The 24,359-nt window shown below is 34.2% G+C and overlaps 1 protein-coding gene across 1 annotated transcript; it reads right to left on the bottom strand.

Moving 5' to 3' along the window:
* Positions 1 to 3,842: 3,842 nt before the first annotated feature.
* LOC114308749 (AT-hook motif nuclear-localized protein 23) lies at positions 3,843 to 5,280 on the bottom strand. The gene has a single exon (XM_028254412.2). The coding sequence runs from the start codon at positions 5,034 to 5,036 to the stop codon at positions 4,197 to 4,199; it is 840 nt and encodes a 279-aa protein (XP_028110213.2). The 5' UTR covers positions 5,037 to 5,280; the 3' UTR covers positions 3,843 to 4,196.
* Positions 5,281 to 24,359: the final 19,079 nt, after the last annotated feature.

Below are 24,359 nucleotides of genomic sequence, written 5' to 3'. Positions count from 1 at the left end.
GATATCTGGCCTCCTAATGATTTACATACATTTCACAAAAATCAACAAAATCAGTTTGCGAATTCCCAATTGCATAGTAATATAAAGGCCAGTGGCTTTGGTCCAGTCCAAGATCGGATTGGACCGCGCTGTTGGACCCGTGAGGGCCCACCACGAGTCCCGTTTTGATAATCTAAACCGTTCAATGTGTAGAACTCGTCGAGTACTATATGCCTGTAAAAAATCACGTTGATCGGATATCGATAACTATGTGAACAAAACAATTTTTTATCAACCATTAATTTTTTCACCGTCCATTTTTTTTTTTACAAAACTGATTTGATCACATACCTATTGATATCCGATCAACGTGATTTTTTATAGGTATATAGTACTCGACGAGTTCTACACATAAAAAGCTTACTTGTTTTGTTTCAAATGCCGAAAGTTATAGAATAATCCCAATTTGTATGATCTCATAGTATTGGATTTATTCATTCATCTTATTTAAAAAACAAACACTACATGTTGAATTGTTGATGGGATCAATATGTTCACGAATAAGTCTCATCATTTTCCTTTGTGTAAATCCTAGTGTCAAAAGGCTTTTTGATCAGAGAAAAAAAAAATTATTGATGAAAAGAATGCTCACATGATTCAATAAAATATTACTTGTTTCCGATAAATAAAAAGAAAGTATTGTAGACCCTTCTAATTTGTTAAGTGAATTCCAATTATGATGTGTTTTACAAAGGGCTAACTATCTAGTACCTACTATAATACTTATCAACAGACATTGATGGAATGCAACACACAAAATTAGATTATTTAGAAACATGATCATGCATGCACATTATTTTTCTGGCTGCAAAAACATTTTTAATTATCTCATAGATTTGAGTGAATCATGTGTAGCAGTGTTGGAATTATTGCACATCCCATGAATGTGAACAAAAACACATCCATGCACATCAAAGAGAAAAACCATACAAACAATTTATATGGTTTGACACAAATCTACTTACGTCCACGTGTAAAAAGAAATCCCTATTTATAACCAAACTCAAAAAATCCTAGTCTAATAATTACTAAAATCATAGTGAATTTCGGACTCCACGCCTCAATTCAAATATATGGGGGAAATAAAATTTGTACAACACACACACACCAACAAGAAGAATGGAAGAAAGTATGATGAATTATTTGTCAAAGCTATCACCAAACTTTGTGCTAATTAGTAGGGAAATGTATATATTGATTGCTATGTTTTCTGACTTACTCACATTTGCTCTAAACTTGCAATTTTATTTATTTATTTATTATTTTATTTTTTCAGATTTAGGTAAGAAGGCCAAGTTTAAGTAATCTTCATTTTCATTTAATCCTTATCTGAATTGCAGTTTTTCAAATGTCATTCTTTGAGTATATAACTAATTGAGTTTGCCAGTTGTACACTCATTTGAATAATCAAAGTTAGCTGATCTACTAAAAGGAATATTTGAATTGTGCAAGAGTCTTTTTTTCTTTTGTATTATTAGATGCAGCAATCATTGTGCAAGTAGCATAGATTAAGAATCAAGCATTACTTGTAAATGTAAAGGAACCATACATAATTTTTAATTTTTTATTTATTTATTATCATTAGAAAAGAAATTTTATAAACTTAAAATGCAACATGACATCAAAAAAAAAAATATTATGACAAAGCTTCAGTGCTCATTGATGATATTCAAATAAAGAATGAAAAAATAAAGAATGGTTATAAAGAATGAAAAGGCAAATAGGGGCATATGAATGGTTATAAGGATGAAAGTAAAATTTCCACTTCCATTTGGTATCATCTTTACCTGCATATATATGTATATACTATTCTTAAGAAGAAGAAAAACAAAGGAAGTGGCATATTGAAAATTTGCAAAGTGTTTTTTTTTTTTTCCATTTTTTTGAACCATGTAACAACTTCTTTGATTGAAAAAATGTGTGCAACTTCCCCACAGTAACCATTTCATGACTGTAGAACCAAAAAATATATGGATTAATTGGGGATTCGATAAGGTTAAGTAATAGTCGGATTCTGTATTTTCTATTCAATTCAATATAGTGGCCCCGTTTGGTAGGCCTTATTTTTAACTTATTTCAACTTTTAGCTTAATTTAAGCTATTTTGATGTGTTTGGTTCAGTTTAACAATACAGTTTATGATTTTTTCTAAGTAAAAAATCAACTTATTCTTTGAGTAGGGGAGGAGAAACTTAATTTATAAGTAAAAAATCAACTTATATTCACAACTATAAGTTTTAAGCTGTTAAACTATAAGTTATAATCACTTTCCCACAGCTCTATCAAACGGAGCCAGTATTTGTATCGCTTGCTTTTCCAAGCCAATTTAGACACTCTTTTCCAGCAGCTCCACAGTGGGTAGGAACAAGAATTTTGGGTTGTAGCAACCAAAATTCGTCACAATAACTCCCAAAAAAAAAAATTAGAGACACCAGTTTATCTTTCGAATGTAGGGGGGAAAATTGACAAAATTTAGCCAAAAATAAAATAAAATAAAATTGAGAAACACCTCTTTTACTTTGGAATGTTGGGAAATATAAATATTCCACATAACTAACCGGTTACATAAGCTTATATAAAAATAGAGTAATGTTGTGATGATTAATTTTGTATATTAAATTTGTTTATCATATAATGTGTTATTACTGCTCCATGTATTGTACCAATGCACGAATAATATATGTGTAAGATAACATGCTAAGCTAAGTAATTTGGTGAAAAAATTGAATCATTCTAACATCACTTACGAAGATACTAGTCAATTGGGTTCTAAAAGTGCATAAAGCCACAAATCCTAAGATTTCTTCTTTCTTTCTTTCTTTTTTTTATTTATTTATTAGCAAAATAAAAATTCATTGATGTAAACAAAGGTACAACTTACAAGGAGTACAATTCAATTTACATGAATACAAGAAAGAAGAACAGGTCTTGGTTAGTTACTTCATTGGTTAAAAAGACTAGGTCACTTGGCTCAAGACAATCCATCTAATTCTAACCTAAACTTCATGAATAACAAATTCTAGATTAGTGATGGAGACAAATGTTGTGTGACATATTTATTATTGCCAGCACATAAGTTATTTCAATCTAAGCAAATTGCGAAGATTAGCGATTTGACCGAGATTAGGCGCTTCGTTAAATAATGGTATTAGCATGAATTAGTATGAGCGATACGATTGTATATCTGGCGATTTCAAGCAATATTGATATGTAACTACCAATATTTAAAACCTGAACTTATCCAAGAAAAAATAAAAAGAGGAAGGGTTTTCCATGAGAGATAGGAAAACCGAATATCCGAATGGTTGGGATTGAGTGAGTAGAACTGAGTTTAGTCCTCACAAATTTCTCTTCTTTGGATTAGGCGTACGATACTTGGCTTCTACCTAGGCACAGGAAGCGTTTTCGAAACGTTAGAACTCTTTTGTCAAAAAACAAAAGCATTGTAGAAGACAATTCGTACATACTACAACGGAGTCCGAGTTAGCAGATGGGTTGAGGAAAACTTCCAAGATAAATGAATTTAGGTTATGGGACACGATACATAATATGCTATAAACCATTAATTATAGTTAGCTTAAACATTGATACGCTTTTCTTTACAGAGAAGCCGTTGATGATGCATGATATATCATTAGAGTAGAGAAATATTTACTAGATCTTATAATATTTTACATATATATATATATATATATTTAGCCTCTTCACATCTATAACTTTATTTATAACTCTTGTTTGTTAACTTATATATGTGTATTCAATAAGTTAATTATGCAAAAGTAGTAATATAGACTTGTTCCCAAATACTAAACCTCAAACCATTTTCTATTAAAATCAAAAGTCATTAGTTCAACAAAGAGAGCAACAAGAAGAGGATTCTCATTTTTTTCACAAATTAAAAAGCTAAGCTCAACAGAAGAATGAAGAAGAACTGATTGTACAAGACAGATGATGATGGTGTAGGGTTTTAAATAACAGTATTGGGATATCTATCAATATCAGTGATACAATCATATATAAACTGATATCAAACAGTTTCAGCCACTATATTAGTGAATAACGGTATCAAAACGAGAAAATTCAGTTTTGTAACGGCTGATAATTAAAACCCTGACGAAGATCAAGAAAGACAATCTGACCTTTTCTGACCTAAAATGGTCAATAAGGTGGCCGGCCACCGGAGTTCACCGCCCACCCCTCAACCGGTAACTGAGAAGAATTGGGCATATTCAAAAAGGGTAACCCCGAAGACGGGTCTGGAAACGGGTTTCCAATCCCACCACCACTGCCGCCGCCGCCACCACCCGCAGAGCTCTCATGCTGAAGCTGACCTATCTCATCTTCATCCAAAGGCAACCTCTCATAAGCAACATTAGTAAACGAAGCAGCAATCACAATAACCGGTCCAGCCGCAATCAAAGCACCGACAACATTCCCTCCCACCACCTGCCCCTGTCCCCCGGCCAAATATATACTCAAGCTGGTGGCCCCCGGTGGCGCCGGCGGCGGCAGAAAAGACCCCGAAAGTGACAAAATCTCGAACCGCCCGTGCAACGTCACGATCGCTCCTCCGCCACCAGCCGCAGCCGCAGGCGGCTGCCGGAGCGTGACGTTGGTCACCGTCCCGCTTCCGCTCAGCACGCAAATTCCTCGCTGCCGCTTCCTCGCGTACGCCGCCACCGATTCAAACACATCGCAACCACTACTAATCTCTAAAATATGTGCTCGGAGAGTGTTTGCGCTCTCTCGGGTTATAATCACCGGTGGTTTGGGCTTGTTTTTGGAGCCCGGTGGTCGGCCTCTAGGGCGGCGACCGGTGAGATCTCCGGAATTAGAGGTGTTGGTGGTGCTGATGAGGTCGAGGCCTTGGTGGGTGTTGTCGTCGTTGTCGCCGGAGAATTGGGTTTGGGTTTGGGTTTGGGACTGGTTGTTGGTGGTGGTGGGGTGGTGGAGGTGGTGGAGGAAGTGAGAAGAAGAAGATAAATCTAAACCAGCCATAGACAAGAACAAGAGCTAAAGATAGAGCAGAAAACAAGGGAAAATATAAAGTATGGTTAATTGATAACTGTGGAGATTAAAAAACTCTATGAGTATTTTATGGGTATTAAAGAAGTGAGGGAGTGCAAAGAATTCAAACCCTTGAACGAATAGAAAAAACAAAAGGGTTTTTTCGAGTACAGAGAAAGAGGAAGAGGAGGAGGAGGAGGAGAGAGTGGAAAAAGTGGCAGACGCAGCCATTCTCATGGCCAAAGAAGTATATAAATATACGAAAATTTTAAATACATAAATTTTTTTTAATAATATATATAATTTTTTATAAAATAAATTATTTATATTATCAAAACGGAATTCATGATATGTTTATGGACACAAACATCATGTTGCAGTGATGCCAACTCCTAATTGGTTTGAGAATAGATTATTTTAGTAATTTTTTTAATTTTTTAATTAAAATATGAGGTAAAAAAAATTAATACGTTTGAAATATTTTTTTGACTTTTTATAAAAAATGTAAAAAATTGTAGAAAAAGGTAGAATTTTTAATTTTTTATATGATTCTTTGGTTTTTTTAAAAAAACTTTTTTTAATAACTGTTAAACACCCTAACTTTCTAAGATATTCCCAAACCAAGCCTTATCATCTAGTCTTTAATTCAAAAGTAACATAACTAGCTATTGATCCAAAAATCACAATTTAAGTGTTAGTTATTACCACTATAGGTAATGTTTGAATCAACTGTTGAATGATATGTCATAATTCAACAATTAATCATTATTACTGATGGTGATCTTTAGATCAATTGTTAGATAATGACTGGATGAAAAACTAGAGAAGATCCTCTTCCATTAAAAACGTCCTTTTTCTTCTTCTTTTTTTTCTTTTCTTTTCTTTTTTTTTCTTTTTTTTTTCTAGCTCTCAATAATCAACTAATTTATGTTATTTCTACTTAATAAATTCTAATAAAAGTTGCATATTGTCATACACATCTCCAAACTTAAAAAAAAGAAGCTATAAATAACTCTGTAAATTGCATTAAACATTATTATGTGAATTAAATAAATTTATTACATACACTAAACAAATTTTGATTAGGGGATTTTTTTTTTTTACAGTTCTTGGTATTAAGATTTTATAGCATAAATGACATCCAATATTTTAATAATGTGTAAGGTCCCTCAAATTAATCTAGAGAAAATTTGATCTGGAGAATTTCTTTTGACTTCACAGAAAAATTTTCATCAAAAGAATTTCTCTAGACTTTTCAGAGAAATTCACTTCAACCCAAAGAAAATCTCTCAAAACTAGAGAAACTCTTCATTACAGAGCTTCACTTCGAGACTCGTTTTCGTCATCATAGTGATTCTCCTTGAGACAGATTGGGAACCTGAGGTAGACGAAGCGACGGTGTATGGGAGGAACGAGTAAAACAACCGGCGAGGGTGGGCCGCCAGAGATGGAGGGGCGACGAATATGTAAATGCGGTTGGTAGGGCAACAGCAGCGAAAGAGAGAGAGAGAAATGAGGGTAGTGCGACGGAGTGGTGAGAGGTGGCAAGCTGCGACAGTGGTAGCAGTGTAGCAGCGAGGCGAGACGGGGCGCAGGTCGCGGTCAAGCGACGACACTCCAGTGGCAGCAACAAGGGGGTCGACGGCGGTTGACAAGGAGTGGTCGAAACGGGCAGTGGGTGTGACAGAGTGAGAGTAGAGACAAGATCGCGATGCCGGTGGCAGTGCAGCAGGGGGCCGACGATGGAAGATAGATGATGGTGGCGTGGGAAAAGGGAGGAAAGATTGGGTTGTAGTGGGGATGTTTGTTTCAATTTTTCAGAACCAACTTATGGCTTTTAGCTTTGAAAAATTATTTTGGACTGTTTGGTTAAACTTATTTCAAACAGCTTCTGATTCTAACAGCTTATTTTAACTCAAAAAAGCTGATTCTGAGAAGTTGCTCACCCCTTGCTTCTGATTATCAGCTTCTGCTGTGGACATGTTAATTTATGGTTATACTCTTAAATTTTTTTATTTTTTATTTTTTTAAAAATAGAAACAGACTCAAATGGACTATAGATTATTATTATTATTATTATTATTTATGAGAAATGTAGACAAACAAAAAATAAAAATTAATTGAAAAAGCTATTTCACAGCTTATTTAACAAACACTACTCAGCAACTTAAATCTATAATCCAACAGCTATACCAAACAGATTACAACTTCTGATTAAAGTCATAATCTATAATCTGTTAAGCTATAATCTATAAGCTGTTTTAACAGCTACACCAAACGGGGCCAGTATTGTGTGCACGGGAGAAGAAGAGAGAAAGGGGATTTTTTTTTTTTAAGTTGAGAGAGTCAAATAACTCTGTAATATATGGGTGTGGGATTGAGGAATTTTAGACATGATAAAATAATATTATAGATATCTTTCATTATTAAAAATAAGATAGGGACCTTAAACTAATTTTCTCTTTTGACTAATGAATTACTCACCAAAATATGACAATTTATTATGTGAATTAAAATTTAAAAAAATTGTAATTAAATTAAATTTGTGTGATTCAGTACAATTTTTTTTTTTGTTTTTTTCAAATTTCAAGAGTGGATAATCTAATTTACCATTTATTTTACAAAACCAAAATTTTAATCAAAAAGTCAATGCACGGTATAGATTTGGACTAATTTTTCTTAGTAAATTTCTGAGCATGTAAAAATAAAGGATTTTGGTATAAAAGTGACTAATTACACCAATTATTTTGTTTGGTTTTAGTTTTTACAATTCACTTTTCAGAAAAATTTATTTTATTTTTTCATATTTTTTTCACTAATTTTTTTAATATTTTAAGAATTTTTTTTAAAAAAATTTAAACACACCTAACATAAATACACTTTAAAAGTATAATATTTGTAAAAAAAATCTTAAAAAATTCACTAAATACCAAAAGTATAAAAAAAAATTAAAATTCAATACATTTTTCATATTTTTGTATATTTATTAGTTTTTTAAAAATATTTTTCACAAATATTTTATTATTTAGATACATCTAAGTAAGGTGCATCTAAAAAAGTAAAAAAAAAAATTACTTAAAATTTAAAAAATATTTACTAAAAAAAATACAAAAAATAAAAAATTCAATTTTAAAAAAATAGAATTCAAAAAATTAAAACCAAACATATTAATCTAGTTTTTTTTTTTTTTTTTTTTTTTTTTTTTTTTTTTTTTTTAGAGTGGAATTACATCAATAGTATAGTTTGAAAGTATAATTTGTTGTACTTTCATGTCTAATATTTTTATTTTTTCAATTTGATCCCCTAAACTATATGTATGATTTTAAGGGTTCGTTTGGGATTGTGTGTTGGCTTTTTAATTTTTTTTAAATTATTTTAACTTAAGACTAAAAAGTTGTGGGATTTTTATTGATAAATCCCATTTAGAAGTGTTTTAATCCAAAAAGTCCATGAAGAAATTTATTAACCCATTTAGTCCATGTATGTATAGTTTTATTCCATCAAGTCTTTTTTCTTGATTTACACTCTCTTTTTAGACTCTTATGCCTTTATATTTAATTTTGATACCCTTACAAATATTTTTTGAACGGTTAGCAATTATATGATGTAAATATTCATATTTTAACATTCACATTGGTAAGAATGTAAAATTGGCTCGTGGCCCGTGGGCGGTCCGAAGATCATCCCTCGGCCGGGGCGGGCCCGGTTCGTTGACAATGTGAATATTCACATTGACATGTTAACATTCATATTAATAGAAATGTAAAATTAGCCCGCGGCTCGTGGACGGGCCGAAACTCGCCCGTGGCCCTTTCGGCTGCCCGGGGCGGGCCCGGCCCGGCCCTTTGACAATATGAATTTTCACATTAACATATTAACATTCACATTAATAGGAGTGTAAAATTGACCCGCGGCCCGAAAACCAGCCGGCGGGCCCGGCCCAGCCCATTTACAATGTGAATATTCATATTGACATGTTAACATTTACATTGATAGGAATGTAAAATTGGGCCGCGGCCCGTGGGCGGCCTAAAGCCCACCTGTTGCCCGGGGCGGGGCGGGCTGTAAATATTTATATTTTAACATTCACATTGGTAAGAATGTAAAATTGGCCCGTGACCCGTGAGTGGTCTGAAACTCGCCCCCGAGCCGGGGCGAGCCCGGTCTGTTGACAATGTGAATATTTACATTGACATGTTAACATTCACATTGATAGAAGTGTAAAATTGGCCCGCGGCTCGTGGGCTGGCCGAAACCCGCTTGCGGCTCGTGGGCTGCCCGGGGCGGGCCCGGCCTGGCCCGACCCGTTAACAGTGTAAATATTCACATTCACATATTAACATTCACGTTGATAGGAGTGTAAAATTGACCTGCGGCCCGTAGGCGGCTCGAAACCCGCCCACGGGCCCGACCCGGCTCGAAACCCGCCCACGGGCCCGACCCAGCCCGTTTACAATGTGAATATTTACATTGACATGTTAACATTCACATTGATAGGAATGTAAAATTGGCCCGCGGCCTGTGGGCCACCCGAAACCCGCTCGCGGGCCCGGCCCGGCCCGTTTACAATGTCAATATTCACATTGACATGTTAACATTCACATTGATAGGAGTATAAAATTGGTCCGCGCCCTGTGGGCGGCCCGAAGCCCACCCGTTGCCCAGGGCAAAGCGGGCTGTAAATATTCATATTTTAACATTCACATTGGTAAGAATGTAAAATTGGCCCGTGGCCCGTGGGCGGTCCGAAGTTCCCTCCTGGGCGGGGGCGGGCCCGATCCGTTGACAATGTGAATATTCACATTGACATATTAACATTCACATTAATAGAAGTGTAAAATTGGCTCGCGGCCCGTGGGCGGCCCGAAACCTACCCGAGGCCCGTGGGCTGCCCGGGGCGGGCCCGGCCCGGCTCGTTGTCAATGTGAATATTTACATTGACATGTTAACATTCACATTGATAAGAGTGTAAAATTGACCCGCGGCCCGTAGGCGGCCCAAAACCCGCCCGCGGGCCCGGCCCGTTTACAATGTGAATATTCACATTGACATGTTAATATTAACATTGATAGGAGTGTAAAAATGGCCCGCGGTCCGGGGTGGGTTCGACCTGTTGACAATGTGAATATTCACATTGACATGTTAATATTCACATTGATAGGAGTGTAAAATTGGCCCGCGGCCCGTGGGCCCCCCGAAGCCCTCCCACGGCCTGGGACAAGCTCGTTTGGGCCCGCGTCCGAACCCAGCCCGAGAACTTGGGCTAGGACCTGGGCCATCACTTTGAAGCTCGGCCCGCATAAGGCCCATTTAAGGCTTGGCTCGAGGCCCGGCCCGCCAAAGGCCCGGTGTCTTTTTTTTGAAGAATAATAAAATTTTGGGAGAAAAAATTAAAAAGAATTAAAAAAAATAGCGAGGCTCACCCAAGCCCGACCCAAACCCAAGTCTAGGCCTAAGTCCCTTGGCTCGACCTATCGGGGCACCCAAAGCCTGAATACCTTTGTGCCAAGGCTAGGGCCTAGGCCTAATTTTTTTTGCCAAGCACCCACGAGGCTTTACATGGGTTGGTCCCGGCCCGGGCTGGGCCGAGCCCCTACACATTGATGATATGAACATTCACATTGACGGTATGAACATTCACATTGACGATGTGGACATTCACATTAGGAGGTATTTTGGTAATTATGTCACCTATAGGATGTGAACATTCACATTAGGGGTACTTTGGTAATTATGTCACCCATAGGACTTATTGAAACATAAGAAAATAATGTGGACTAAATGGAACATAAGTAGATGAAAAGAGTATTTTGGTCTTCTTACCTCAAATGGGAACATTCACATTGACGATGTGAACATTCACATTAGGGGTATTTTAATAATTATGTCACCTATAGGTTGTGAATATTCACATTAGGGGTATTTTGGTAATTATGTCACCCATAGGACTTATTGAAACATAAGAAAATAATGTGGACTAAATGGAACATAAGTAGATGAAAAGGGTATTTTGGTCTTCTTACCTCAAAAAGGAACATTCACATTGACGGTGTGAATATTCACATTAGGGGTATTTTAGTAATTATGTCACCCATAGGACTTATTAAAACATAAGAAAATAATGTGAACTAAATGGAACATAAGTGGATGAAAAGGGTATTTTGGTCTTCTTACCTCAAATAGAACCTAATGGAATAATTAAAAAGAATATGGGTTGGATAGAATAAAACTCTTAAAAAAATGATTTATCAAAAAAGTTCCCTTTAGTTTATGATAGATTTTATAACTTTTTAATTTTTGTGAAAAAAAAAATAATTATGAATTAAATATGAAATTTTATTCTATTTAACTAAAAAAAATCTATTTTATACTATATAATTATTCTAACCCCAACCTTTATATCAAAGGAGGCCTAAATGATGTTCAAACGCTCACCTCACCCAAATTGATTAAGGGTTGGTTTGGGAAGTGAGTTAGATTTTTGGTTTTTTAGTTTTTTTAATTATTTTAGTGTGGGTTAAAAAGTTTGGTTTGGGAAGAATTTTTAACTTTTTTAATTTTTTTTTGTAAGAAAAAAGTGTAATGATTATGAATTGGATGTGATATTTTATTTTTTGTAGTTAAAATAACTTATTTTATTTTTTATGGTTAAAATGGTTAAAAAAATTCCTAACGGAGGCTAACAAGAGTTGGATACTTTAAAAATCATAAAGGAGTAAAAAATAAAAAATGAAAGAAAAATTGAGGACTAAAATATGACAAAACGCGTACTTTGTGCTCAATTATGCTGGTGATGTGACATCGCCTTTTTTGCTCAGTTAAAAAATAATATTTTGTTAATGAAAAAAAAATATTTATAGAGAAGGCTGAGAACACTAATAAAAGTAAAAAGTTTACTTTCTCTCCCAACACAGGCTTATTTTGAGAAATTAGTTTTTAGTCACTTTTTTTTTTTTTAATTTGTAATAAAAGTTAAAAGTTAATTTTTTTAAATTTTATTCATTTAGAAAGTTGGTTTTTAGTCAATGATAAAATTATAATTCTACCATTTATGGGTTAAAATGTGTTACATAGGTGAAGTTGTAAATATTTTAAACTAAATTGGGGTAGTTTGGTCATTTTATTATGATTTGACATCATAAACAAATATTAATCAAAACAGCCAAAAGTCACTTTTTACCAACTTTCTAAATCATTTGTTTAAAAAAACCAAAAGCTTGGTTGAAAGTTAAAAGGTCACTTTTTACCGTCTTCCCAGAATAAGTCACAAAAATGATTTATGCTCTTAATTTGCGAGCACTAAGATCAAAACATCACATCAATAAGTGGGCTTAACTCCTAAAACTCCTTTAGAGCTTCCAAACATTTAAGTGGGCCTAACTCTTAGAGCTGTTTTAGAGTTCATAATTTAGACATCTCAAACATTTTTCCTTCCAAAATATTAGTTGGGAAGCTGGTCAAAAGTCAATTTTTTAAATTTAAAATTTTTTTGAATCATATTATTTTTCTTTTTTTTAAAAAAAACTAAAAAATTTACAAAAAAGTAAAAAAGTCAGTTTTTTACTAATTTCTCAAAACACCACAAAATATTAGTTCCTTATTCCATTTTTTATTGTCTCAAAATATTAATCTATTTTCAAAAATTAAGGACTAAAATAATATGAATTTCTTATTTTGTCTTTTTTGTAAATTTATTAACAACACAAAATGTACAATTATGACAATTAATATTCTCCAAAAAATATATACTATCAAAGGGTATTTTGAATATCAATTTTTTTAAAGTGTAATAATTGTATTAACAAAAAAAGTTAAATTTTTCAGAAGAAACTATTATTTTGAGATGGAGAGAGTATTTTTACATAAAAATAATACAATGAGAATGATATAGTATGATTTGTTTTTTTTGTTTTTTTTTTTAACAACATTCTGTTTGATTAAAGAAAATATTGTGTAGGACAGAAAAATAATTAAAGAAAACCTCTATACAATTAGATGATTGAATCGTATTGCAATGGTTGGTAGACTTTAAAAATGTTAAAATGATCATATTATACTAACTTCTTAAAAAAAATAAAAAAATAATTATAACAAAAAATAAATATAAAAATAATACGAGGAAGAAGTTTCTGTGGAAGATTTGAATTTTGATTTGGAAGAACTATGCCCCTTTCTCAAATAAATAATGCTTTGCATGACATTAGAAAAAACTCGAACATGTTCATTTTTGCAATTTTTTTTTCATTGATCATTTTGCAAGTTTTAGTTACTATATTTAGTGTCTTTTCTTTTACATTTGATGTATATTAAAAAATTGGAGAAATTACAAAAATTAAAATAAAAAATTTAGAGTTTGACGTTTATAACAAAATAAATTTTTAATTTTGTCAATTTAAACTCAAATTTTTTTATTTGTTTTTAATTTAAACTGTGGGGTCAAATTTTTTGAATTGTCCATATGACTGAGATTGTTAGCCGAGATGCCACGTGAATGGACCAAGTCGTCAAGATATAATGTAATTATATCTAAATCCAAGATATTCAACGAATAGACGATAAGAGTCCTAAATGGTGTCAGACTCTCTATTTGGATAGAGATGAGACTCTTTAAGAGAGTTTATTCTAATCTAAATATGAGTAGTCTTGCACAAATGATATCCTCATAAATAATAGAATTCCATGAAGTAAGATTTTTAGAGTAAGTTGGACACTGATTATTATATAAAGAGAGCACCCCGTGGGTCTAAAGTATCTTCTGAACTAGTGTTTTTGTGCTGATATCTTTGAGAGATAAATTTGCTAACCTGATCGTCGGAGTGTTCCTGGGTGGACGAGCCACCGTGGTGTTACTTGTCTTCTTATGTGTAAGTGTTAGGGTTAATCTATTTTGTCGCGTGCTCTCAAACTGAGTTCTCTTGATCTCGGCAGAGAGATCAGTTTGGTTGTGAAATCGAAAATCAACACCCTCATAAACCATTTACTTATGAGAGACTTACGTATAGATCCTAATAGGTGAACTTATTATCCAGTAGGTCTTATAATAATTAATGACGTTTTTCATCAAATACTATTAAAAAAAAATCACTAATTGTTAATTTTCAACAACAATTTGAAATTTTTGTCATAAAAAATGTCACCAATTATAAGTTTTAGCAGCAATTTAAAAAAATCATCACAAAAAATGTCACTAATTTTCAACTTTCAACGACAATTTAAAAAATCTGTCACAGAAAAAATCACTAATTTTAATTTAACAATTTATATAAATCATGACAATAAAAGTCACTAAAAGTTAATTTTTAGCAACATGCAAAAATTTGTCACAAAAAATTATTTTTAGCGATTAGTTTATTAAAATTTATTTTTAATAGGACTTGATAGGAATTAAATCCAACTATTAAGACCTATTGGTAGCTTACCTTTTGCTTTGCTTATTTCCATTAAGAAAAACCTTTGGAAAATATATATATGGGTAAATTACACTTACACCTCTATGGTTTGGGTTTAATATATATCACCCCCTTGACGTTTAAAAAATTACACTAACCCCCTAGTCATTGTAATTATTTAGACGTAATTAACGTTGGTATCGAAAAGACAAAATTCATATATTCTCTCTTTTTTTACTTTGCTTTACTTTTTCTATTTTTTCCCCCTTTCCTTTGCTTTCCTTTTTTTTTTTTTTTTAATGTAATTTTTTCTATTTTTCTATCAGGAATTATTGCCTTTCATATAAGTAAGGAGTTTGTAAAGTGAGACTATTAACCGCACATGTGGGAATGTAATTATATAATCAGACCAAACCTCAGGAAATGTCAGTGTAATTTACCCTATATATATATGTGTGTGTGTGTGTATTAGCCATTAAACTCAATGTAGAAGTACATTTTAATGTCTAAAATGTTTTTTTATTGAGTTTAATGTTTAAAATATTATTATTTTTATTGATTACTTGACAAAAATTGACAAATAGTTTAGATTGAAAACAAATAAAAAGATTAAAATTTAAATTGACAAAATTAAAATCTGAGGATTTATTTTGTTACAATAATCAAATCGTAATTTTTTTTTGTTGTTGTAATTTCTCCTAAAAAAAAAATACTTTCTGATTAAAAAAAATAACTTGTGCCAAATTGTCAACTTTTTAATTTTTATCTATTTATAGTCTCATTTTGTTTCTTGAAAAATATTACCTAAGAAAATAGTATTAAATTTTTTTTATGAAACAAAATAATTTGAGGACAAAGTATTATTTACTCAATAATATTACACTTATTATTTTTTCATACCGCATTTTAAATATTATTTTATATTGTACACTCACATCCATTGAATATTAATGGTGGGAGTAATGCTATAATGACTATTTTTATCTCACATCTTATTTTATTATTTAATGTGTTTAATTGTTAATATTGTATTGAAAATATATTAGTGGTGGGTTCAATGCAACTTATTGTAATGCAACTTATTTGAGACTAATTACAGTAATAAATAGTTATGAATATATCACAATATAATATAAATAGATGATAAATATAAACTCTAAAAAATTAAAATCACTTTTAAAGATGAAATATCTTAGTCGTAAAAGTGTTATTCTATTTTTTGTAATGAAATTGAACATTTAGTAATTAATTACCATTCTTTCGTGATCAAAATTTTCATTTCAAAAGCTAAACCTTCAGCACAAATTTATTTTATAACTAAAAGTGGATTGAGTAGCGATGTTTTCAAAATTTGGTCGCTCAAGATCTTTTATTGATTTTTTTGGACGATTTTTCATGTCGATTAAAATTGATATATTATTTTTTTAACAAATTTTTTACTTTTAAAAATTAAAAATAACATATTTGTTTGGCTCTTTAGACTGGGAGATTGGACTAATAGTCCGTGGAATACACGTAGCTTTCGTTTGGGATGTGGGTTGACTTTTTTATTTTTTTGAATTTTTGGCTATTTGGGGTTAAAAAGTTTCACTTCAGAAGGATTTTTTGATTTTTTTGACTTTTGTGAGAAAAAAATGAAATGATTATGATTTGAATGTGATTTTTTGTCATAGCTTTTTAGTCTATTTTATCTTTTGGTGGCTAAAATAGTCAAAAAAACTCATGCCAAACATAGCCTTAAAGAGTGTTTGGTTGGAGACATGAGTGAGGAGATTAACTATCCCCTTGGACTAGTAATTCACTCCATTGGTAGAACTACCAATCCAATAGGGGGTTGGGATTAGAAATTGGATTTTTAAGTAAAATTTATATTTTTTTATATAAAAAAAAAATTATAATATTAAAAAAATATTAATTTTATATATGAATACTACTTGTAGTATTACTAATCCTGGTGTACAAACAAGCATTCTTTATTTTATATCTCAAACTTAATACTATTACAATAATATAATCTTCGCATTTAATTCTACCGTACTCTTAACCATTTCATCTTATTAAACCAAACAAACGTAACATATGTGTTTGAGTGATTATTGTTTCTCAGGTGAGTCAACTCGCTTGAACAATTATTGGTTGGTTTAGGGCGTCACGTAGCTATACTTCTCACCAATCATAACTCACTATGCCTACGTTTGGTTGTGTTTTGTAATTATGATTTGAGAGTATGAGTTATATTTTGAGTTTGTAGGGTTTGGAATTATGATTTGAGTGTATAAAATTTGTTTGATAAAGAATTTTGAAAATAGTTTTGATTTGAGTGGGGAATTGTTGATGTGACATTTGATATTTGGTACAAAAATTTACAACTTATAACTAAACATACAACTCAAAATTATTTTAAAGCACATAAAAAATTTTAAAAATTTCAGAAATTTTTTTTTTCGATTATATAAAAATTAACATATCAATTGCAAAAAAAAAAAAAAAATCACTATTCCGGTCAACCGGCCGGACGTCCCATAAGGCAAAATTTTCAAAAAAAAATTTGAAAAGCGCGGCTGAAAAAGCGGCTAAGACAAAGCTCTCCATAGAGCTTTCGAAACGTGATTCTAAAACACTAAACAAATATCATATTCAAACTCTAGTGTAGAAAACTAGTTTGAAAACATAAACAAACAGAGCCTATGTTTTTTCATATTTTTCAATTATCTAACACAAATTTAATAGTTTCACTCTATCTATCAATTACAATACTATTAAGCCACCACGTGACGGTGTACTAAGACAATCCAATAACTTTTTTATTGTTCGGCCACCGCTGATGGGACCCTTCCTTGTCGTTTTCCCATACCAAAAACTCTTCAAATTGGCCGCTCAACCCCCTCCCCCCCCCCCAAAAAAAAAAGTAAATTACAAATATATTTACAAGATTTGCTTAAAATATAAATTAATTTCTTGTTAGAATTTTTTATTTAATAGAATTAATTGAAAAGGTAAAAATTTTAACTGCTCTCATATACAATAATAAAATTACATAAATTATTAATTAAAATAAATTTATGATATCATTAAAAACTATTAATTAACTTGACAATTTATTAATAAAATAAGCCATTTATTATGAAATTAAAAATGTTAACAGATAAGATGTAATTTTTAGAATTACAGGGGGTAATTCATATTTTTAAAAAATTTCAAAAGTGTGTTTGTAATTTACCCAAAATTATATATATATAATTCATACAAAATAATTTACAATTGCATTTTTTTAAATAAAATATTTACAAAATTTAGTGAGAGTCTTGTCTTGAAAAGTTAGGATCATAGAAGTGTATATTATTCTGAATGAAATATCAAGGGCGCTCGGGTCATTAATTTAATTTTGAGAATTTGGAAACAATAGTCACAAATTCTAATTTTTTAGGTCATAAGAACAATAACGATTTGAAAGATTATCTTTATCTATTTATCTGTCTGCTATTCAGCCTATTTGTTCACATTATCCTTTTTAATATCACCTATTTGTCCAGATATTATTTATTTGTTCACTTAATCTATCTATTTGTTCGTATCATTACTATCACCAACAACTGCCAGCCACTTCCATGACTTTTTCAATGCCAGCGACAGTAGTAAAAATAAAAATATCCTTCAAAACAGTAATTTATTCTCCTCGCCAAATAATTTTATTAATTATGTCATTGGACTAAATTCACACACCTTCCTTCAAAATGGACTTCCCAACAATTTTTCCAAATATCTATACACAAATTTGTTTGTATGGAATTACCCATAATGTAATAGTAACATCTTTATAATTTTAAATCCCAATAATAAATGTTTTCAATTTAAAATGACTACGTAAGACATTAACATTTATGAAATTTTTGTTGGAAAATTTGGTTTTTATAAGCTTATTTTGGGCCAATTTGGAGCCCAATTTTGAGTAGGCCTCAAACGTCTTTTGGAGTGGGTCCAAAGAGGTGATGCGTTCCTTTCCGCATGGTAAGTCACACGGTAAAGGCAGTTTGTCAAAACTATTTATGAGTGGATAGGAAATTGACGTCGTTTTCGGGTTCGTGGAATAGGAAATTTAAGAATTAAATGTGGGTTTTCTTGTAAGGCTTGTACCAGATTGGAAACTTAAGAAAACTTATGTGTGTATATAAGTTCTAGGTGCCAACACTTGGGTTGGGCCCCAAAGAGGCACTCCAAGTTTGTAGAAGGGAGGAGTTATGAACAAATAGAACCTTAGCTCAAACCACCACACGTGCACCATCGTCTGTGCGCAGGTGTGGGTTGTGGGTCGGGTTGGTTCTTATATTAATTTTTTGGACAAATTTATTTGAATTTTTTCCAAAAATTCTTGCGAGAAAAATTAATTTAAATTTTACGCCAAAGTAATTTGAATTTGAATTTAATTTTTTGTCCAAATTTTGTGCCTATTTTCATATCCGAATTCCACACAGGTTCAAACTGTTTTTACAGTTATAAAATTGCCTAGACAGATTCAAATTTGTCCAGCAGTTACCAACAGATCTGTCCAATTTTTTAAATTGCATCTGTTCAAGGGTTTTGCACCTGTTTGGTTCAAAAATAGCACATGTTCAGACAGATTAATTTTCCTATAAATACCAGCCATTTCAGTAGTCTTTGACATCCGAAAAACAGACTGAAAAATTCATTTTTCTTGCTGTCTAGTTTTGCTCTCTTACATAATTTATTCTTCATATTATTTTAGGAAAAATTCAGAGAGTTTAGAACATAGGTTTTGTTCGCCGAACAAATTGTTTGGAGTGCTATTATAATTTGTGGAGATCATTATATCTTGGGAAATAGACGCCATTTCTCCGTAAGTACCGTAGTGGGGTGAATCTTTCTTAAGGACAGAGTGTCAAACATTCGACTTGATCTTTTAAATATTTATTTGGTTCAGTAAAATAAATTCGGTAAGTAATTTATTTTATTTGTTTGATTTGTTTCATTATTTATTTTACATAGAAGATTGTTCCAACAATCAACATCTTAAGACAGAATCGAATTATTCTGTTTATACAGAATTTCTCATTTATTTCCTTTTCTTTTTATTTTTCTTATGAAAATTATTTTTTATGATTTTACAAAATAATATTCTAGTTGGAAAAACAAATAGTAGTAATATACTGTTTGACAGATAGTAGTAATATACTGTCTGTTTTCTTTGACAACTAGTAGTAATATACTGGTGTCATTAACAATTCAGAATATTTATTTGTGAAGTTTGTCAGAAATTAATTTCGGTTTTCAGAAATTATTTATGAGTGTTTGTCGACGTCCCCGAACGCCCCAGGAGGAACGAGCTCCCGTTCCGTTCATTTGGGGTTACTATAGCTCAGGACTCTCAAATTGTCACGGTTCTAAGTCTGAACCAAAGAGTCCAAATCCGGCAAATCGTTTTGAGAAAAACAGATTTTGAAAGAAGTGCCAAACATGGACTGCTTTGCCAGATACAGAGTCGCCACCTAAATATTTTATTTTGAGAAATTTAGGAAACCCTAACTCGTTTGCCTAAGGCCACGTGTCCATCATCACCAAAGTTGCCTCGGCTCGGGAACTTGGGTACGATTGGGGAAGGTCACTTCGTGAGCACCCCCGCTCGCCCGATCAAAGATCGGCCTCTACTAACCATGATATCAAATTTTGAAAACATTGTGTGTTCTTATTCCGGTTATTAGCCTAGATTTACTATGTGATGCGCGCAGCATACAAGTATAGACTGGATCGCCTGAATTGGAACAAAACATTTCATGTTTGTTTTTGAAAGATGGTTTGCTACTCGCAAGTAGGCTTAAAATGCAGATTTTGCCACCCTCAGGTGGGCTTAGGGGAAAATGGTTTTGCCACTATCTAGTGGGCTTAAAACTCACAGTTGATGATTTGTTCCAATCCAAATAACCCAACCTTCACCCACAGGCATTCAGGCAGTTATATCACATAAGCATATAGCCTCATGATAAGCATGCTATTCATGGCAGTCACTCACACGCATGCAAGGATGCTAAAGCATAAAACTCACCGAGTACTCCAAGCCAAAACAAAAGCTAATTAGAAATCCATGCATGATCCTAATTATACAGAAATGCCTAATGTAACACATGCAAAAATGCAACTATAGTAGGCTCGGCTATTCTAAACATGGCATATGAATGCTACAGTTAACATGTATTCAACTTGGAATTGAAATACAAATGCAGTTAGTATGATGCGCCGAGCCCGGTGCCTGCAAAACAGATGAATGATGCAAACATGCTGTCATACTGTATGCTAATTGAAACATGCCCTAATCTAACCATCATAAGCAGGTAAATAAAAGGGAAGAAAGACGTGGGGTTGGAAGACATACATCACACTCACCCACACTTATTACAATTATGCCCTCGCGCAGAGGGTCCGAATAAATAATACAGTCCCAAATGAAAGAATAGTACAGTCCAAATGTTACAGTCCAAATAATGTACAAATTCCTAATTAATTAACAAATTAACTAAGAAAATAAATAAACTGGCATGCAAGCCAGGGACTGCCTTGATTCCATTCCGGATGATGAATGATGCATGCCCGGGTTGCCTTTGCGCGGAAATCCATGACGATGCCCCAATCAGCCTCTGTTTACATCTTTTCTTGAAATGCGCGCCAAGCTCCAAAAAGTTGCTGATTCTTCATTTTGCTGCAATAGAGAGCAGGAAAGGGGCATGGCAATGTATTTTCACAGATATATGCATGCCTCGATCCTCGTGCCACCAATCACGCATATCGATGCATGATGGCCGAGGAGTCGAATTGTGAAATTCAATATAGAATGAATGCACATATAAACACAACAAGAACCTAACTCCATCATGGATAATCCGGAGTGTCGGTGACTTGGAATTGAGACACGTTCCGTCACTCGGAGTACGGAACGTACCTCGTTTCCCGTGCCCAGGCTAACTCCTATCCCGAACACGATGTAATATGCATGACATGCATGAAATGCAACTAAGATACAATCCTAACATACACAAAGTTATGGAATGGCATACACGCTGCACGAGGTAATACACAACCGAGCATACACAATGCTATGGATGAAATGGCATACGCAATGCAATAATGGGCTTACGCCAACATGAGAGAGCCTCAGCCACACTCACATAGGAGGCCATCAGATGAAAATAAGACAATTCGAAATGCGTTCACGCGTGCACGCAAACCGAGAACCGATCCTCAGGCACCGAAATGCCACTCTAATGAGACATGGCAAAGACATGGAATATGGCACACTATAATGCAAAAATCAGAAGTAAAATGAGATGCAAAACAGCCCCGAAACCCGGTAAAATGAAACCCGATGCACGGAACAAGTCCCGAAACATGAATTTTGGCGCATGAAATGGCCTATAGCTATGCAATGCATGCGTAATTTGAACATGAGATGAAAAGAAAAAAGCAAGGCAGCCCCTAGAAAAGAATTTTTACAGTTCAAAGCATGGCCAAACAGCAAACACAAATAGGGCAAAAATAGCATGCAAAAATGGCCCTAAATGTGAGATAATGAAACAACTCACAGCTTCTGACCTCAAACAGATTAAGGCCCTTGAAAAAAGTTGAAGAGGGGCCCAAAATATGACCTTTTACAGTTTATGGAAAATCACAAAAATCAGCACAGGTATGGCTAAACTCTCATGCAAGAAATGGGCCAAAAAGTGGCCAAAGAAGCAAGTGGTAGTTTCTGGCCTTAAACACAAAGGAGCCCTTCAACAATGTTGAAGAGGGGCCAAAAATAAAGCATTTTTAAGTTGATGGCCGGACCCAAAACAGTATGCAAATGTGTACAAAATGCTATGCAAAAATGAGGCCAAAAAGGGAGATATAACACAAAGTATATAAAATATGCCTCAAACCATGAAAGGCCCTTAATGAAACATGAATAATGAGACAAAATAAGACTATTTTCAGTTCTAAAAAGAACCTAAAAATAGAAGCACAATGGGCTGCCAAAGCATGCAAAAATAGGGACCAAAGAGGGGTATAATGACAAGTGGCACATGGAAGTCCCAAACAGTGATGAGCCCTTCTTCAATGTTGAAGAGGGGCTCAAAATAAACTCACTTACAGTTTACATCATGCTCCAAAACAAATCACACGTAGGCTAAAAATACTATGCAAGATAACGGTATTTAAGAGGAATAATGAAGCAAGTGCAAGATGGGGGGCTCAAACAGTGTTGAGTCCTTAATGAAATAAGAAAATGAGCTCAAAAAAATGACCTTTTCAATTTTGGTCGGAGCTCAAAACAGTAAGAAAAGAGGCTAGAAAAATATTGCAAAATTGAGCTCAAAAGAGGGGAAACGATGCTTACCCTTGAAGACAAGTCTTTGGATGCTTCTTGGCTTGAGAAGTGATGTCTCTTAGCTGCTGGAAAGATCTCCAAGCTGCTGAAAATGGAGTAGTGGTGGTGGTGCTTGGTGGTGATGAAGAAATGAGGTGTAGGACTTAGGAATTTTTGAGGAAATGAGAGAGATAGAGGAAGCTATGATGCAAAAACTCTTAAGGGAATTTTTTGTAACCTTTCTTCCAGACCTGGCCAGCCAAGTATATACACCAAATAGGGGGAGAAAAGGAGGGAAAAAGTGGGGGGAAAACAAGCCAAGTTTCCCCCCAAAAGTTGTCCCCCCGGATACAGGTTTTTGGGGGGAAAAAAGTGTACAGCTGTAATGTACACATTGCAAGGATCATGGCCGGCCACTTTTTGGAGCTTCAGGTGGCCGGCCGGCCACCTCCCATAGCCGGCCGGCCAAGGGTCAAAAGGGTCGAGAAGATTAATGGCCGGCCACCACAAATTGGTGTCCTCCCAGGTTTCCTCAACACAACCCTGTGGTTCAAAATTGACAACTGTAAAACAGTAGAGAGAATAGGCCATTTTTAGGAAGGGTTCAAAAGGGTCAGGTGGAATTACTGGCTGGCCACCAACTTTTAGGGTCCTCCCATGTGTGTACATCACAAATATGTGGTTAAAGGTTCAAGAAAATGGCCCAAGGGTGTTCAACATTGGCTCGGAAGTGAGAAAAACGGGCGTCGGAGGGCGCCGGAGGATATATAACTGGTTGCTGAAACAATTGCTGGCCTCCCACCCTTCTACGGCCTTCCTGGTGATGAAACAGAGGCACCTTCCAAAAATGAACGAAAACCGATGCAAAACGAATGTTCGGGGGCCAAAACGCGCAGTTCGGGGCCCCGAAAACTGCCTGTTAAACATCGAAAGTGGCACTCGACCACGAAGTGGGTCTCTCAGACCTCAGTGCCCCTCAAAAGGGAGCAAATAAGAAGTACGCCAAAAATCGGAGCAATAGAAGATGGTTAAGCGGTCTCGAACAGAGGCACACGGCCTGCGGTTCCGAAAAACCGGGAACCAGGTTCCGAAATGGGCAAAATGGCCTATAGCCACAAAATGTAGCCCACGGCCATTGAGAGATGGTCTACGGGACCTCTCCCTCCCCCTCAGGAAAAGAAACAGAGAAAACCGAGTCTGGTTCGCAGACCGAGGCAAGACACAGAAGAGGGTTCGGAAATCCGGAGGCAGGGCTCACGGCCAAGACTCTGAAACTCCTGAACGAGCACATTATGCAATATCACCAAGCGCTCAACTGGTGACGTCTGAGTCTCAAGGTCGGTCAAAAATGGGGTGTCTACAGTTGCCCCTCTTTGACAGAACTCGGAAGTCACAAGTGACGGGAGTGAATGTCAAAGCCCAGAGACGACCCATTTTTGACAAGGCCAAAGACTTAGACAAACGTACAAGATAAACAGAGATGTGTCCGCAGGCATGCCCGCAGGCAAAGGGGGCAAAATGCAAAGCGATATGCACAGAGCTGGAGGTAACTCAATGATCATGCAAATGCAG

The sequence above is a fragment of the Camellia sinensis genome, chromosome 2 (assembly GCF_055761805.1).
Source record: "Camellia sinensis isolate YWXY chromosome 2, ASM5576180v1, whole genome shotgun sequence".
NCBI lineage: Eukaryota > Viridiplantae > Streptophyta > Magnoliopsida > Ericales > Theaceae > Camellia > Camellia sinensis.
Note: the sequence above shows the minus strand (reverse complement) of the source record. Positions and strands in the feature narration are given on the sequence as shown.

Excerpts from the sequence above, each read along its gene's own strand:
- LOC114308749 (XM_028254412.2), bottom strand. The coding sequence starts at position 5,036 with ATGGCTGGTTTAGATTTATCTTCTTCTTCTCACTTCCTCCACCACCTC.